General features: G+C 41.7%; 1 protein-coding gene across 1 annotated transcript in view; it reads right to left on the reverse strand.

Annotated features, from left to right (window-relative positions):
- cacna2d1a (calcium channel, voltage-dependent, alpha 2/delta subunit 1a) overlaps window positions 1-11,518 on the reverse strand; it is an 87,640-nt gene extending 76,122 nt beyond the window's left edge. The window contains exon 1 of the mRNA XM_083999615.1: window positions 11,249-11,518. Within this exon, the coding sequence (XP_083855741.1) occupies window positions 11,249-11,328 (80 nt within the window). The 5' untranslated portion in view covers window positions 11,329-11,518. The remainder of the gene's footprint in view (window positions 1-11,248) is intronic.
- Between the last annotated feature and the right edge of the window lie 7,131 nt (window positions 11,519-18,649).

The raw sequence follows: 18,649 nt of genomic DNA on the forward strand, positions 1-18,649 counted from the left end.
TTAATTTTATGAAAACAAAAGCGATCTTACCACAGGCCCCTTGGTAGCCGGTTGTGACTGGCAAGACTTCTTGTCAACTGCAGTTTCCACAGTCAAGAATAAACTTCACGTCATACTAAAGTTTCCATGATCATTGTACCGTGCGTTTTCTAAGTTCTAAAGGTGTTGTTTTTGTCAATTACCCAACATCCATCACACTGTATAGGCCCACTTCCTGGTTTAACCAACCTACTGGATGATGAGGGCTTATTAACAACATTTTGGATGTGCCCGTGGCAGTTCGCAACGCTGCGTGTGTGTTTTTAGTCAATTATTAATCAGCATGATCATATCCTGTCATCTGAATTTGTGTTGATGCCCTCAGGGCGCCGTCTTAAAGCTCCACTACGGAAAACCAACCATTACTCCAGATCATTCATCCCGTCTGCTATCAGACTCTTAAATCTAGACCCAAGCTTGTGGAAATAATGATTGAATGATTTTTATCTTTATTTTTGATTATTTATTGATCTATTTATTTTTGATTTTTGATTTTTTTTTTTTTTTACACGCTGGATTTTTTTTGACAAAGGTCATCTTTTGCTTCCACTGACATTGTAAATACAAACTGGCACCTGTGCATATGTACGAATGTGGATGAGTCTGTATTGTTGAGTTTGTATTGATGTGTTGTTGTGGATGAGCTTGTATTATTGTTCTTGGTGAACTGCCGAACAGAATTGCCCTCTGGGATTAATAAAGTTGATCAAATCAAATCAAATCAAATCAAATAAAAGAAAGGGGTTCGGATAACCTGGCTACAGTTATAGGTTTGTTTTATGTCTGTTCCAGTCACTGCTCATTTTCAGCTTAATTGCACACTTCATAGTAACAGCGTTGCCATGTTTGAAGGTCTAGTTAGTGCAATGTTTATTAATGATAAAGTTTTATTGAACCTGAATTCAGATTTAGATACAAACTGACCTCAAACTGTCCTTGACAGACACTGCTTCTCTTTTACAATTTCAGTAACTGACAATGTAGGTTCAGACCAAAAAAAAAAATCATGAGTTTGTAATCCAACTTTAAAAGCCGGTTCCCAGATGGAGTTCATGAAGGGAAGATTGGGAGGGTTTATCTAAAAGATTTCTCTGCAGAGTCCTGTGTGTATTTCGTATTAAACTTATTTCTACGTCCTTACAAGAAAGAAAGCAGCAGCACAACTTTAAATAAATACCCTGTAGACTGAGTGCTTTGGGGCTGTCAAAGTATTGGAACAGTTTGTCATAAAAAACACTTTTTTCCATCCCGCTGGTTAGGGGGAAGCAGCTGCTTCAGGTCTTCTCATCTCAACTTGAGTTTCTCATGGTATTAATAGTATAATTGCATGCAGAGGGTGTGCACAACGCCTTTGATCAACAGGGGAAGAGAAAGAACGTCCAGGGGGAGCACACACATTTTTAACGACAGTAACCTTACATTGTCATTCAGGAGCAGAGGTTTTCACATATATCACTTCCATAGCGTTTTAACTAGCACTTCCCATGTCCCTTCCCTCTTACAACAAGATAATCCTCACACCATAAGCCCAGTTGAAGTCCTGAATATTGATCCAGAGATGTTTGGGAGCGCCATCGTTCCAACCAAATTGCAGAAAAAGTCGGCTTCGGTCCGGCTCCGAGGCCCAACGTGCTTTTGCGCGAGCGGCTGCAAGAATCCAGGGCTCAACATCCAATCTCAGAATTTCCACTCCAGCACCCTCACGTCTTGTAAACATCCTCATGTTTTTATACTCGGAGCCCAGTCTGTGGGTCCACAGTTGATCTCTTAATACCAGCGAAACCTTCGTGGAGGGAGAATCCGGAGGCATACTGTACACTATTTTACTTTTCTCCCCTCCATCTCATCATGCTGTGGAGACATGGTTTCCAGCAGCGGGAGACCGTTTGAAACCTTAAATCCTCCTCTAATAGTAGTAATTTGGGCTTCTAATCTGTTCTGTGAAGCAAGAGAGGAGATGCACAAAAAAGATAAGGATGTTCTAGGATGGAGTGTGGATGTAATTGAGCCACTGGGGGATAGCTAATAAGAGCTCTGCCTATGAAGCAAGACCGACAGCGCATTGAAGAAGACAAACAGTCGCTTTCTGCCCTTCCCTCTTTTCTCACAACACCTTTATCCTGCCTGTGTCAATGTGTTTCTTACGCTGCTTCTATTTCGTCTGTACTCCCTCTTTCCCTTCCACCTCTCTGACTCCACTATCCGTTTGTGTTTCGTATCAAACTGGAAATCTGGGTGGGTTCTTTTTTTTCTTTCTTTATAACGTTTTTTCAATTTTACAAATTCCACTTATTTAATAGCCTCACTTGCCATCTATTCCCTACTTCTAATCTAAATTAACATATAATGTTATTATATCTTCCATTTGCCCCCTCCCCTTTCCCTCCTCTTGCACCACGTAGCCCAAAGGAGTCAAGTGATGATATCTTCTCCTTTTATTGAGGTCAATAACGCCATAATTGCAGGCTTTGTAAATGCCTTGCAGCCTCATTATCCTCTATGGCAAGATGTTATTGATGTTTCTGCCGCTCTTCCACCATTTTCCTCTTAGCAAGTCAGTCGGGGCGTTTTACCACTGCCCCCCTGCCTCGATCTCAAGAGCAGTGTTTAAGTGAAGCCTTGACAACAGTATTTTCTGCGCTCCATCAAGCACTTATGCGTGTTATGTTGTATTGCAGCTGTGGAAGAGCTGACTAGACATTGCATGAGATCATTATCAAATGGTGTGCGTTACAGGAAGCTGGTTCCAGAGGGATTGATTTAACAGGTGACTTTTGGCCAGAGACAGCCACATATTGACTTTTTATGCTCAGTTTATCTTCTAAGCTACACACTGTGCCGAGGTAGGAGGAGAAAATCAATTTTAGAAGCTGTGAACAAATTGCTTTCTCAATTAACCACCAAACCTAGTGACCTAAATATTTTCCAATTAGTTGGATTTGAGTGGCAGATTTATACGAGAGGCAATTTTTATTTTTACTTGCACTATTTTAGTCACGAACAGTTGACTGTACAGAGGTCAACGATTACTGCAGCCAGCAACATACTGTCTTTTTACATATACTGTACACACACTGCAAAATGTTCACTCCACATTTTTAAATGATAAACTTGCATGATGTCGTCTAACAGGCAATTAGGAGACGTCTCTTTTTGGGCTTGGGGTTGACATTTCATACACTAAATGAACAAATGATTTATTGATGAAGAAAATAAACATAGCATGAATATAGAAAACAATTATTAAATAAACCTTTTATTTGCCAATCTTTTTGTCTATCATTTCAATAAGCCATCAACGGCAAAGCCAAAAAACAAGCAAACAATACATGACAAAAAAAACGAGAAGAAAATGTGTCCTAGTAAAATAATTGTTTGCCCAAAAACCAAGAGGTTTTGTAGCAGCAAAGTGATTAAGATGTGGATCAATATCTGTAATTTACATAGGATTTGATTTTCTATGTTTCCACATTTCTCTAAGGCAAAATAAAATCACTAAAATAGAAAATGTTCATTCCTCCCTTCTTCAGCAAAGCCACATCAGACCATTTGGATATCTGAGCACTGCTTCAGTCTGTCCACAGTCCGCTGACAGAGGGCCAGGGGTCTGTCTATCTTCCTACCCTTGCCCACGTTTGACCTCACACTCTGGATCAGGGCTAGCTGGGACTGACTCGCTGTCCCCCTAGCGCCTAGTGTGTCTCGTCCACACCCTCCATGTCAAACGGTATATACTTCCTGACAGAACTAACAGCTCCCATTGTATCACCTCTCCCCACAGGTGTCCGGACACATTAAGTCAGAGGAAGCAGAATTGTTGTGACACCTGCAAGTGTTTGTACTCGCTGCATAGCAATCACACCTGCTGGTGAGATTCCAGCATCATACCAGACTAAAGCACGACAACAGCAGCCAAATTGAAATTACACTTGTGTTGTCCACATAATCTTTCAACAAAGCCTTTAGTCTGTAGTAATGGCTCTGGGTGAAAGATGTGTCCTCACTGAAAAAGTTGGGGATAATTCCCTTGGATAATACTGTAAATGTCCAGGATAAAGAGAGGTGACATCCGACTGGAAAGAGCCAGAAATAAATGCAGCATCCTGTTTACACATGGTATTAAGATGTGATCTGTATCCAGATTCATTATCAAGATAAAGATAAAAATATAATGTGATCAGATCAGACAAGTTCTGGAGGTAGTTTTGCTCGCATTTTGTTTTTGAATATGTGTAAACATAGTCTTTGACACACCTATAACTGACTTGCCACCACCTCAGTTACTCATGCTCAGGTTTAGCTTATGGAGGACAGTGATTTCAAAGGTGATAAAAATAACACATTATGGTTGTTAATTATCTGGATATCACATTATAATATCAAGTGTAAATGGGGCCTAGGTTGTAGGTGCAGTGGAATTTTAAATTCATGTTCTAATATAAAGATGCATGAGACACTAGTCCGTACAGATTTTAGGGTTCTCATTTGCAGATTCAGATTCTAAATAGACATATATCTTTCCCTTAGTCTTTTAAAAAGTATCACTGGAAACTAAATTGTCATTCTAGTTAACAGTTTCTGTGCGTTTTTCCCTCTTACTCATCCTCTCCCTCCAGCTGTCTTTCTCCCCGCTACATGTCATTTTGAACTCTGCTCAAATGACTAAACCTCCACATCCCTGTCACCTTCACACTTTCTGAGCAAACTCTCGACCCATCCATCCATACATCAACGCTACCCTTCTGCCTCACCACACACACACATACACACAATCTCGGACAATGTGTATAAATAGAGAGATTAGAGAAACCCCCCTGGCCAAAATGTCCAATTAACGTCAATCTAGACGCCTACACAAGCAGGCCACCGTTAGTGCTGTACTGAGCAGTGTCCAGTATGGTCTGAGCACTGACATTAACAGCTCTTATGCTGCAATACAACTCCATTAGGGGGGCTCAAGAGAGGCCATCACAGGCCATCATGGGTCCACTTTTCTCTGTGTCTCCCTCTCAAAATTACACACCAGATGGGCTTATGGTGTCTCACTAGGGACATTTTAAGCATTTAACACCTCTAGTGTGTGATTAGGATGCGTAGGCTTATAAAGTCCCTTACTGCATTCATGGATATTTACAGAAAACAAAATCAAATTTAGACAAAAATTAGCTGAGGAGGAGATTAACTTAGCTGAACACAGAGACTGGAGATGGGTGGGAACGCCTCGCTCAGCTGTACTGTGAACGTAAAAACAAGACTCCACTAGCTTCCCTGAAATTTCATGATACCAGAAAGTCACTGTGCCCAAGCTTACAACACTATATTCAGAGAATACATAAATGAGTGAGCTTATCGTGATGCTATTAGGCTAAGTTTTCAGCTTAAGGAAGAATCGGGCTAGCTGTTTCCCTCTGTTACCAAGCTAAGCCAAGCTAGGCTAATCAACTCACTGTGCCTTAATATTTACATACAAATACCAGTGCATAAATGTGACGCAGGGACAAAATCTATTCCATCACTATACATGATGCAGCATCAAATGGATACTGTTTGTTGACAGTTAGAGTGGATATTTCTAACTGTTGCTATTTCTCTCAACTGTCATGAACAAGTCTTTAATGTTAGTTTGATTACACATTTTTGGCGTTAAGTAATGAGCAGGTCATTAAAAAATCTTCATGACGGCAATATACTCAACACACAGACAAATATGTGGTCGTGAACTTAAAAGACGAGGTGACAGCCACAAACACAACTGGTGTGACAGCTGGCGAGATGAGCCAGAGGGTTTGATTTTCAGCTCTCAGTCTCACACAGCCTCTTTTCTTTCTACATTTCACACTTCCTTGCTCTTCTCTATCTTGTGATAGCTTAGCCTCCTTGTGTTTTACAGCATTGCACCTTTTATTAGGCTACTCCACTAACTATTGATTAGTTTGGTAAGGCCCTCTCTCTGTAAGGCACTCTCAGAGGCTCATACATAAATAAAACTCAAAATCAGGAAGTAGTGCTTTAAAAACTACACTCCCCATGCTTTATATTATGGTATACAGATGTGCCTCCTGCACTGGACACGGCTCTCATCCAAACAGCTGTTTGCTATTCCCAAGGTTGCCCAGGCAACGCTGTAATGGAAAATTCTTGGGAATTTCCATGTGGCAAAGGATTTGTGGGGAAGTAGTACAACACCCCGGTTGATTCTTTACTCCCCGACCTCCTTTTTCGCACATGCTTCACGCTTTGCCGAAAGGAACTTGGGATGAGAAAGTTAAACCAGACACTAAAGCAACAGCCAGAGGCCACACATAAGCAAAGGGGTCCACAAAATGTCAGTGGAGAGGCCGGGGGGGGAGATTTATGGGAAGCCACCACGCCACCCTACTCCCTTCTGTCTTGTATCTTTACCTACATCTTAGTAAGGACAACTCAACGCCCATTCCCCACGGACAAAGGCTTGTCTAAATATAGCCAGAGCTGAGAAAGAGCAATAGGGAAGTGAGTGGGAGAGGAGGGGGAGAGTAAATGAGTGAAAAATGAAGGAAAGGTTTGGGAAAAGAGCAAAGAAAAAGTGCAAGAGAGGGGGAAAGAAAATTATGAGAACAAAAAAAGGGCAAAAATTATCCATGGATCTTGCACTTTTGCATTTGTGTGTGTACGTGTGTGTATGTGTGTGTCTGTAACAGATACAGCCCACCAGCTGCTTGACTCCAGGCAGGAGCATGCCTCCTGAAATATACCTGCTATAGCACCAACTCCCCCATGGCGGAGAGGTGCAAATCACAGCCAAGGAAAGGAAACCCTAGACAGCCCTGAGCTGATCGTTTCTATCTGCTCATTACATTTGATTCATCCTCTTCGAACCTCTCTGGATTATCTTTGTTATACTCCAAGGTAGATTTTTGACACTGGGATAAAAATTGAAGGGAAATCTAAGTCACGAACTGACTAAGACAAAAAAAAAAAAGCTTTTCATTACTTGATAATATTTAATGAGACACTATTAATTCCTCTGTCTGTCCCAAAGCAAGGCACAGGTCGGGTCCAAGGCTGTGTGATTCAATCAAAAAATAAAGCCTGGAGCTTTTTAAATAGACAAAAATAAAACTGACTTTGTAAAAATAATAACCAAAGACTAATGTGTTGGACACCGTGACTGCGGCCAGGGTGATTTTCCAGGGATATAGCCAGATTTTCTGGTTCAAATCTTCTGACATCACGATGACGTAACGCAAATGTGGATGTAAAAGGATTAACAAGTTTTTGGGTGCTGCAAGCCAACTTTTAAACCATAAATGGTTGCAGAAACTGAGATTAGGTTATAGTCTTTATCTCCATATTTGACAGAGTTTTTATTGTTGCAATCTATTATGTTGTATGACTAATGTTCAGTATCAATGCGTCCAGGAATCTGGAGGCTGCAGGGAGCTTGATCAAGAAATAGGATGCATGTGTATGTGTTCAAGTCGAGAAGTAAGACATATTCATTACAGGCCAGTCAAGTGTCAGGTCACTGAGATAAAAGTGTCAAGGCAGGCACACATAAATCATATGAAACTAAGTAAGGCAGGAAACTAAAAATACCGTGAATGAAATTAGACCAGAGTCAATAAATTTCTCCAAGATGGATTGAAAATAAACAAAGGAATAGTTTGACATTTTGGGAAAAGCCCAAAATCATCTTTGTCCCTGAGGGTTAGCTGAGAAGGATGATACCATTAATTTATCTGGTAGATACTGTATGAAACTGGAGACAACCAGTTCAGATAAGTACACCTGGATTGGAGTATGTGAATTGTCTGAATGTGAAAGTGAATTTGAATTTTTCATTCTATCTTTATTTATTTTTCTTTCCTCATCCTGTTTGATGATAAGACATAATGACATGTGTACAAAATTAAGAGCACCATCCTGTCCCTAACAACAACAACAACAAAAAGAAACAGCTGCTGGTTAGCTTACCCCGTTCCAAAGGCAACCACATTTGCTTATCAGTTCCACTACAATCTCTTGTGTTTAATCTGTGTAAGGAGTTTGTGGAGTTACAGGAGGGGTTGATGATGGATGATGACATGACCATAAAGGCTACTTTCCAAAATATCGGCCCGTTCCTTTAAATAACTGTTGTTGACGTCTTGTCTGGCCTCTATGTTTTGATTACAATCCATACCTCAGCAAATCCTGTGTATAGATGTCTGTTTATTATTAACACATAGCAAAACATAATGCAGCCTGATAGAACAGTCCTGTGAGAAATCCTCCTTCATATGGTTTCAAGAGGTGTTGCCTCACCTATGTGGTCATCTATGTGAATCTAAACATGGCTACACAGACAGGTGTTTCTATTACTTTGTCAATCTCCATTCAAATTAATGTGGCAAGGCTAAACAACACACGTATACATATAGTTCAACAGCACCAGTAATTGTAAAGACTCCAAAATGATCATCAAGTTTATGTTTCAACAAAAACTGAACATTACAATCTCCATTAAGGTATAGGGCTCCTTATAGGACATGCTGGGACTTTATGTACCTAACAAAGTGACAAGTTTAGTGTATATCTTTTACACTCTCCCTGTTCACAGCTGCCTATGTTGCTCTCTGTTCGGATGAAGTGCCTCCCCACATTATGCCCACTGATCGCCAGAGATGAGGCCACAAACACAAGAAGCACAGCTCTTAAGCTGGTTAAGCATGAAATTTAGTTAGCCTTTAAAAAAAAAAAATACGCACGAGAGTGGGAGAAACTGAGCAGAGGGTGACAAAAACTGTGGACAAGGAGGGAGGATGGAGAAGGTAATGTATCCGTTGGTGACTAAGATGATCACATCTTAGGTTGAATATCTGAATTCATCTCAGTGAACTGGCGAGTTGTGGTGATGACACAAAGAAATGGACATGTCTCTGGGATTTGGCTCCGACGGTGTTAACAGTAAACGGTCCTCATGCAGAATCCATGCAGCAGAGTAGATATAGAGTAGACGTATGGGATCAACAAGGCCAAGTCTAGATTTTCTTGCTGTCTCTTCTCCTCTCCATCTCTATCTTTTCTTTTTATCTCCCCTGATATCTCAGTGTGTTAGCTGGCGCCAGGGTCTCTGGGGCACAGTCTATGACATCAGACTTTGCAATTCAGATTCTGTGATGTTAATCATCTGCCTTCAGGCAACAAGGAACAGAGGAGAGAGAGAAGAGAGAGAGAGAGAGATGAAGAGACACAGGGAGCCGGACGGAAAGAAGATGGACAGGGAATGAACAAGACGGAAGGAAGGGGAGAGGGATGAGAAAGCGAGTGAGAGGGGATGCAGGAGAGGGCTGAGAGAAAGAGAGAGGGGGCATGAACATCTGAAGCAGACAGATGCTGGCATGTGAGGTTAAAGATGGAGCCTAGAGATACAGTCACACTTCAAGCCAGGGAGGTGAGAGAAAGAGAGAGAAGGAAACAACATGGCAAAGCACAAAGTACACACGCTCTTTGTTAATGTCCCTTTAAAAAAAAAAAGAATTCCTCCATGTTTCCCGTTTTACCTCGAGGAGAACAAGCTGGGTCAGACTCTCCATCTTTGCCCTTCCAGTTTCTCTCTTTCTCTCTGACTCTCACCTTCAGGACTCAGCCTGAAGCTTGTCACTCAACATCACCATCACCACACAAGCACAGCAAGGACCAAGACTGGATGCAGTTAGAGACAGAGACACTGAGAGAGCGACAGCATCATTTTTGCGGTGCTTTTTAAATGAATAAAACTGTGATTACAACTGACGGCTAAGATGCAATATGTCAAAACAGAGGCTGTGCATGATGGCTGAATCTGGCATCATCTTTTTCAGAAGTTTTGTTATCGTTTCTCCTGCCAGACTGCCGGTTTCACACATCAAGTCCACTGTGCAAGGGAGAGTGGGTCTGCAGCTCGCCGAGCCTGTGTGAATATCATGTACACATCCCACAGATCAATCCACTTAGTGCCCATGAAATATAGGGAGTGGGCAGGCCACTCTGCTAGTCTGACATCATTGTACTCCACCATTAGGCTGAGTGCCATCATGTCTCACCACCCCTCTGGTAGACTGTACTCGGGCTGCATTCAAAACCAAAAACGCTGTAGCCTTGCCTCAGTTGGAACCATCTGGAAAGTCTTAAACCTGTTGATTAAGTGCGAGGTGCAGCATGGTAGACGAGCAGCCTCACACACCTACACATTTGTTTAATTTGGGAACTGTATCCCTGTGTCTGTGGGCATATCGCGTGTTATATCTATTAATGTCGCACTGCAAATATAGGGGTTGGGAGTCAAATTTGGACACGCTCCACTGAGCTAAAGCATCATCTCCACTTTATCGCGCAAGTTCGTAGGCCGAGTCACCATCCTGCAAGGACCAGTGGAGACTCCTCAGCTCAGACTGTAAATGAAGCCAAGACTACTGGGACATCTCACTGTGAATAACAGAGAAAAACTAAAAACTGCTGGCCTGCGTGTTGGAAATAAGTAAAAAATGTAATTCAAAACAAACTAGCAGACACGCACCTACTGAGAAACCATCTGGTTACCTCTGAGTTTGAGTATTATTTTAAAAATATGCTATGTTTTTTTTTTTTTTTTCTCCAAAGGACAAGGTTGACTAGATCCACAGTCCCACGTGGTCTGCAGCAAAATGAGAAAAACTCTTCTTTAACTACCAAAACTGTCACCTCTCTGGCTACAATTTCAACTGCCCTGTGATGTAAAACACATTTCCTCTCTGTGGATCCCACTAAAACATAATAATCAGTGGGAACGCTGAAGAAGAGGGGAGGGAGGGGGGCTTTGGGAACCTCTGAGCCACATTCAGACCACAGTCTACCTTCCTGGGGGATTGATTTATGTAACTGCAAGCCACATGTCACACCAGTGCATGCAGGCTGGTAACAAATGTGCAGCAGCTTTAAATAGCCCGTTTGGCAAAGTGAAGTTGTGACAAAGTAATACGCAATCAATAATCATGAATTGGAAAGAAGGACACACATTCTGCTTCTGCTGGAAATGACCAAAACAACCCAAGTTAAAACAGATTGTAAATCTTAGTAAATGGTGGTTAGAAAATAAATTTAACACATCGGACAGTTAGAAAGTTCAATCCTGACTCTGATAAATAACATTCGATTGCAAATCGGCTACAAAAATCACATTATCCAAGACTTTCAGAAGCCAACAGGCTGTTTTTGAAGCTGTACTCACATCTGCGCTGATGGGAATTGTCCGGTGGACACAGACGAAAAGCTTGACAGGAGTAAAAGTAAGCAGACTGAGTAATCCATGGCTTTGTTTATTTCCCTTCGACCAGGATCCAGACACAGAGAAGATGAACAAAAGAAAAACAACCCTAAAAAAAAAAAAGAAAAAGCTCCACAATCCCACCGCGCCGTGCGTACTTCTCAGCCAAACGCCTCACACCGCCATCGGTGCGCGTTTGGAAACAAATCTCATCTGGTATGTCCCCCCCACCGGTCGAGTTGAGGAGGAGTGCTTATTTTTGGATCATCGAGTTGTGTGTATGCATGTGTTTGTGTGTGTGACGGGAGAGAGTGTGTGTCTCCAACTGCGATAGGCTATTAGAGCAGATCTATGGCGTGTGTCAAAAAATAAAAGGAGAAAAGGGGAGGGCTCATTTAGATCCTCGGCTTGGCCGGCGGAGCGGTGCCACTCCGCACACTGCAAAAAACGTCGTCCCCCGGCGTTCAGCACTCAGGGTCTCCGCTGTTTAAACACGTGGGAAAGTGAGTTAAAAAGTGGGTGGGATCGGCTCATGGTCCGTGCGGTTTCATTTACATTATTTACTAGGATTAAATGCATCACATCGAGCGCGACTCCTCCACTGCACTAAAATTACATTAGATATCATTTCTTGTGGATATACAAATGTGGATGACTGTTAATGACATTTTTTTTTTTTTACAGTGTGCGTTTTTTGTGTTTGTGTTCCTGACTCACAAATGTGTTTCCGGGCGCCCTCTCTACCCACAACACACACACTACACACTTAACGCACTTGCGCACGCTCTCTCTCGCCGACGGGGTCTTATCAAACACCGGACACTTGACCCGAACTCCACCTCGACACCTCTCAGCACCATGCAGCCACTTTCCTGTGAACCGGCTAGAGAGTTTTCATTCAGACCAATGGGGAGCTCTGCTTTTATCAATCTCATATGACCTCCAACTGATGATCACCACAGTCCAAACAAGCAATAAATAAAACCAATAAAAAAGAATGGTATGTTCTGTCTCCTTAGGTTATTTCTCCATAGGATGCAAAATCCTGCAGCAGCCAGTTATTTCTTATTATTAAGCATAAATCTGCCTCCGTCACATCCCCTCCCTGAATGAAACCTGCCATTGCTGACTTTTATTGTGCTTCTCCCTCCTCTGCATAACAAATATAACCCACAAACCAGGTGGGACCTGTGAGTGCACATCAGGACGGGGTTCTTTCTATCTGATCACATGTTGCTGAAAGCGCTTCCCAGACCCTCCAAGACACTCTTGTCCATGCCAGACTCAGTGAATCATCATAGGAAAAACTTTGGCTTTATTATGTATATCATTACGAGGCCTCATTTAATTTCGCAAGAGCGCAGTGTATCTACTTATGCAGAATTGTTATAATAAATTCTGCTTGCTTCAAGGGCCGTGGCAAACTTAATATGAAGTGACATTTCCTGGGCTGGGACAATCAGCAAGGTAAATACCAGAACAATATACTGTACTTTTTAATGAGATTCTCTCCAAAGCCCCTTGTCAGATATAAAACTAATCCCTGACTAATTTCCTCAGAGCTCTTCCGTTATTATGGAAGCCCAAAGTTATTATTTTGGAGTTTAATTTTTATCTACTTGCTTGTGTATGTGTGTAGAGGCAGGGAAGGGTCACAGTACACAAACAAGGCAGAATGCTGCTCACCTGCTGTCAGATGAATCACACAAATAGATTTACTGCACAAGTGGTTGTCCATGTTCCCCTAACTCAGGTTTCACTATAACCCATATAAAAGCTGCTCCTCTGGGACCTCCTGCCAGGCAGGGCTTGGAGGTGGGAGGGTGGGGGTGTGTTTACAGAGCAAAAGTGAAGAGGCTGTGCAGAGTGCAGTTAGAGTGTCAGCCTGACAGAAGAAGTAGAGATCATACTGAAGATTATATAGTTATATGAAGGTAGCGATACGCCTACACATGCGAAAGAGGAAATTATTGGTTAATTACAACAACAAAAAGAAATCCATCAGAAAATCCATCAGCCTATTCTAAAATTGATTTTTCAGGACATTTTCTGGAAGGAAAAAAAAGGCACCATGTGTTGTCACTACAAAAAAAAAAAAATCCAACACCAATCCCTCATGCTGCTTCTGTTTTTGTACCAAGGTAGCGAATGCAACACTCTCTTAAATAGGATTATATGGGATTCTCCACAGGGATTAGTTTCGTTTCACAAAGGCCTCTCAAAAACAGCAAATGCAGTTTGACTAAATACAACCATTTCCAATTAATGATAAGATACAGACACACAGTGTTGTGTTATGTACTGTTTATCCTTAAAGCATATCAGCAAGTCCTATTTGTAGGTTTTTTTTTAAATGTCGCTTGACAAGAGCTTGAGGCATTTACAAAACCAGAGGTTATACTGTCTTGTAAGAAGCACTGCATGTCCAGATTGGAGATCAAGTTACTATCGGAAAGTGACAAGAGGGGCCATGGCTAGTTGTTTAGCATGCTACCTTCAGTAGCAGGAAAGACATAATAGAGTTAAAAAAGAGTTAACATCAGTCTTGCTTTCCACTGCTGGGGACAGCTCCAAACACTTTAACCCTCTGTGTGGAACCTGCTCAACAAGCACAAGTTATCTTATAGTTGGTGATCATTAAGGAGCTTTAAGCACCTAAAGAGCCAGATACAGTATAACCTTCAGAAGTGAGTGGAAAGCAACAGAGCTAAATGTAGGATGAATATTGGACTGCTGGATGTGTAAATAGTAACTGTTTGCCAAGACATCTCCCTGAATCAATACAGGTTTAGGTATTAAGTAACAGGTTGGTCTTTTTATTTTATTTCTAAAACTGTAATCATGCACACTGATTATTTTTGTGCAAGTCACAATGAGCAGAAAGGCTAAAATGAAATGAAAAAGCTGGTCAAAATGGCTTCAATTGGACATGGATGCTGCAAAAATGTTTTTCTGTTGGGCATTTTCTGTAAAGGTTGTGTGGTTCTCAGGTATGTGGTTCACTGCACTTTGATTTTAACCTGTTGACCACAGAGTTGCATTTTGCTTCAGGTCATGTTTCCGGAAAAGAGCAGCAAAAGAGGTAAAATCCAGAGAGCAAAGAGTGTGTGTTTAACAGGCAGCGACAGGGAGGGATGATATAAAGGTTGTGTTTCTGAGTGAATTAGGAATGTGTGTGTGTGTGTGTGTGTGTGTCTGCCAGGCAGCAGGTGTGGTCTCTATCACCAGCTCTCAACCCCACCCACCTGTAGAGGGAATTGCCCTGCTGCTGTCGCCTAGCAACCTCTTTGCCGTCTCCACGCCAACTTGTCACCACCGCGCCACAAGGCTGTTGTTCTCCCCAACTAGTGAGTGCACATCTGTGTGATGCTACACCGAAGGCAAAACGAGAGAGAGAGAGGAAAATGTAATTTTATCAAACATAATCAGTCTATGGATTAGTGTTAAGTTCACCCTCTCAGCCAACATCATCTACAATGAGGAAGGACTTTAATTTTCTGAAGGAAAAAAAAGTCATTTAAAAGCCATTGGATTTTTATTACACTTAGCTGTCAAACAAAGATGGCACACGGTGTTGTCGTTAAGCCTACTCCTGCAACTGTGATCATCCTAGTTCTTTTGTTTTTACAGCTGCTTTTCCTAACGCTGACATCAGTGGAAAAATGCAGGTTGTAAGCATTCAGAGAGCAGTCCCATGCGGCATGACATGATACAATACGGTGAAGCATCTGTCAAATCTTACTCCTGTCTGAAAAGTTAAAATGTCACCTCTCATATTTTTCAGAGTCTTGCAAGACAAACAAATTGGGGTACGTACGTACATACTGCTGAGCCCTCGCTAAAATCCTGAGAAAAAAAAAAACCTGCATTCATGCAAAAGAAAAAATCCTTGCCTTATACCGTAATCATTTATTAATTCTTCTGGGCAAGTGCGTTACCCTGGCAACAAATGATTGCCGAGTTTAAAGTTTAATCGGCATCTCCCCCGCACACTGTCTTCCTGGCAAAGATGATGGGACATGTGTTTTATCTCCACATAAGCTGACACAGATCCATCCTTCATTGTCAGATCCAACTTCTTACAAGAAGAAGAGATGGAAAAAAAAACATTCATGTGAGAGATATGGGTGTGATTTTGATTATTTAGTGTCTTTTGAGGAAAAGCGTATGCTAAGGGTACAATTACAACATTTCTGTGGAAATATGTTTTTCTTTCCAAGAACTTTCATGGAGGACTATACATCAAATATGAAGCTTGGGCCTGCAGCTGGTTAGCTTTGGGATAGAACAAACACAGGACGAAACAACCAATTCTACTCTTTGGGAGTCTTAGTCTTAAATTATTTCCAAAACCAATTTCAATGGGGAATCGGACTTTAAAAAATGTTCTGCATTAATTTGTCCTTTTTAGCCATGCTAACTACACAGTTAGGTATTAGCACCATGTTATGCTACCATGAGAGGTTGACATTTGTCTTTTTGTGACATATTTTGACAGCAAATGGTATTTAATTTCACAAAGTGCCAGAGACCAGCTTTGTTCTCGTGTCTGCCGTTAAATATGAAGCTTCTGCGGGCATTGAGTTGATTAAGCTTGGAATAAAGACTAGAAAACAGCATATCAGTGTCCTCTGGTTGGGCAGCAACCCTAGACCCATAACTCCCTGTAAAACTACAATATTTCATTTTTACTCCTTGGTTTTTGTATGGATTGGTTAGCAGAGATTCGTCACAGCTTGTGACAGAACCAAAGTGTTTCCCCATTATTTCCAGGATTCTCGGACTAGCTAACCGGTTGCTAGCATGTGGCTTCATATTCACTACAAGTGTGAGAGTGGGGTGGGGTTTTCACATCTATCTCAACAAGAAAGCTAATAATCAATTTAAAAGTATCCCTTCATGGCTGATTGATATTGCGTCTTTGCACTTTCATAACAACTGTTGAACATCCATCTCTTTTTCTTTGACTGGTCATCGACAGTTTGATACGCTCAGCTTTTGTCGGTCACCACACACATACACGCCCACACAGTACACCCACATCTGTTTTTTCTCGCGCCACATTCTCCTCCTTGGTGATGGTCGCCATGGCTGCGCCTTGTTGACTCAGTGAAAGAGGAGTGATGGCGAGTGTGTGTGATATGATGTCTCACTTGGGACATGGGCAGCCTCAGTCCCCTCTGTGCACTGACTGATCACATTACTATTAGTGAAAGCTATTCTGTCAGGGGGAGAAGTTATGACCCAGCGAAGGAACGACCTCCGGGTGAAACAGGCATCCAGTGACGGGAAGTCAGCTCCAGGGGGGGGATTTGAGGTGATCGGACATGAAGGGTCCTTGCTGTCTTGTTCAATTTTTTTGTACTTCCAAAATCTTGTTTCCTTCCCACAAAATTATGTTTTGCTTCAGTACTTTTCAGCGTTGTCATTTGATAGATGCTTTATATGTCAATGACTGGTGTCAAGATTGAAAATATGGCCCTTGGTTAAACCACATGTAAAGCAATAAACTGTCAAATGTGCAACAAGTGGCTCTGACAAATGCCTCATGTGTAACCATACTTCCCAGACTTCTTTATCTACGGTTTCTTCTTTGGACATGCCTCTGTTTTTTAATTCACATTTTATGTTCGACTCATCTAATTCATCTAATATTAAGACACCAACATTAGTCACTGGTTAGTGACAGCAGATCCCTGTCTGTGTATCATCTGGACAGTTGAACTTTTCCAGATGTCCATTTCCCCATTTCGTATTTAAAAAGACAAATTTAATAGGAAAAAGGTTCTGGTCATTAAATCAAAGTCCAGATGGTTTCTACCCTTCTGTTCTCCAAATAACAGGCCTGCTGGTTTGGTACACAGAGTATTTCATCAGAAAAGGACACGCAATTTGCCTTGAATATCATCATCAACTGTAATACAAGCAAACTGCAGTCTGTAAGTTTGACCTAAATTTTATTGTAACATAAGGATGCCATCATGTTCACAGCAGCAGGATTTTGCTTACTTGGTATAATGTTCATCATTATCTTAGTTTAGCATGCCGTGCCTCTAAAGTACGGCTGAGGCAGATGGTCGTGTCTTTAGTTTTGCAGATATTTTGCCATGAATTAAAAGTATTGAACAGAGTCAAAGTCAGCAGGATTCATCATCCTCTGTAGATCCCGAATGTCTGCACAAAATTTCATGTCGATCTTCCAAATTGTTAAGCTGGTGATGATGAAAGTGATGAATCAAAGTGATTGATACAGCCATGCCACTTAAAAACCAAACTAACACAGACTAGTATTATTTTTCATTGACTATTCATGCTCTAGTGCAGCTCTAATCCCCTCTGCAACAAGATCCAAAGCTACAATGAACAAATATTGCCAACTGACACCTCAGCTGAATGTTTCCTGCCCCTCTTTGGACATCAAGCCATGTTCAATGGACGTGTGACCCCCTTCTGACCTTAGTTGAGATGTTGCATTCAGCGCCGTTACCTTGTGTGGCCTCGCCAGATCTCATTCTCTCTCATTCATTTTGATCATCAGCCTCACAGACGCAGGGCGACATCGGCGCATTTCCAGCCCCCCTTTGTTCTGACGCGGGCCACATCTTTGAAGGCAAAAAAAGAAGGGAACAAACATCTTTAGAAGTGAAGGATCTGAGGGATCCATCAGAAAAAAAGAGAGGGATAGAACAGAGGGAGAGTTGCCGAGAAGAGGGATGGAGAGGGTGAATATGAAAGACAACACAGGGAACATTAAACGAGAGGGGGAGACTGAGAGGGTATAATGTAGACAACAGAGCGGGATCTGGCAGGAGAAGCCTGGCATCCTTTGATCAAATTGTGAGCATTTTCAGCAAAGAAGCATATGAGAAGTTAACCATGGCATTTACATCACAGTGTGACAGACACTTCCGGAGAGGAATAATACAGGGAATTGTACGTGACTACAGTAAATAAGATGTTTCATCACAAAATGGAAGCCAAGTGCCAAATGAAGAGTCCAATATCATCATTATCATCAAACAAAGCTGGGCCTATTCTTTTAAAGCTGACCACTCTCATATCTGCCCACTAAACATGAAGCTACAGCCAGCACGCTGGCTGGCTTACCTCCACATTTTCCACACACACACTGAACTATTTCTTTAAATACACAGATTTTTAACTCAATAATTCAGGGTTTTAAACCAAGTGCGGCTCTGAATCTCTCAACACAGCCACATGTCAATCTCTCTGAATATAGCATGTGCCAACACCTCAGCAGTCCTCTATATTTAAAATGTTATATCTATTTAAAAGTACAGATGAGACTCGTTGCCGCGCACTGAGCCACATCGCAGACATCACATGGCGTCTGCAACAGGTGTC

Source organism: Trachurus trachurus, assembly GCF_905171665.1.
Source record: "Trachurus trachurus genome assembly, chromosome: 23".
Taxonomy (NCBI): domain Eukaryota; kingdom Metazoa; phylum Chordata; class Actinopteri; order Carangiformes; family Carangidae; genus Trachurus; species Trachurus trachurus.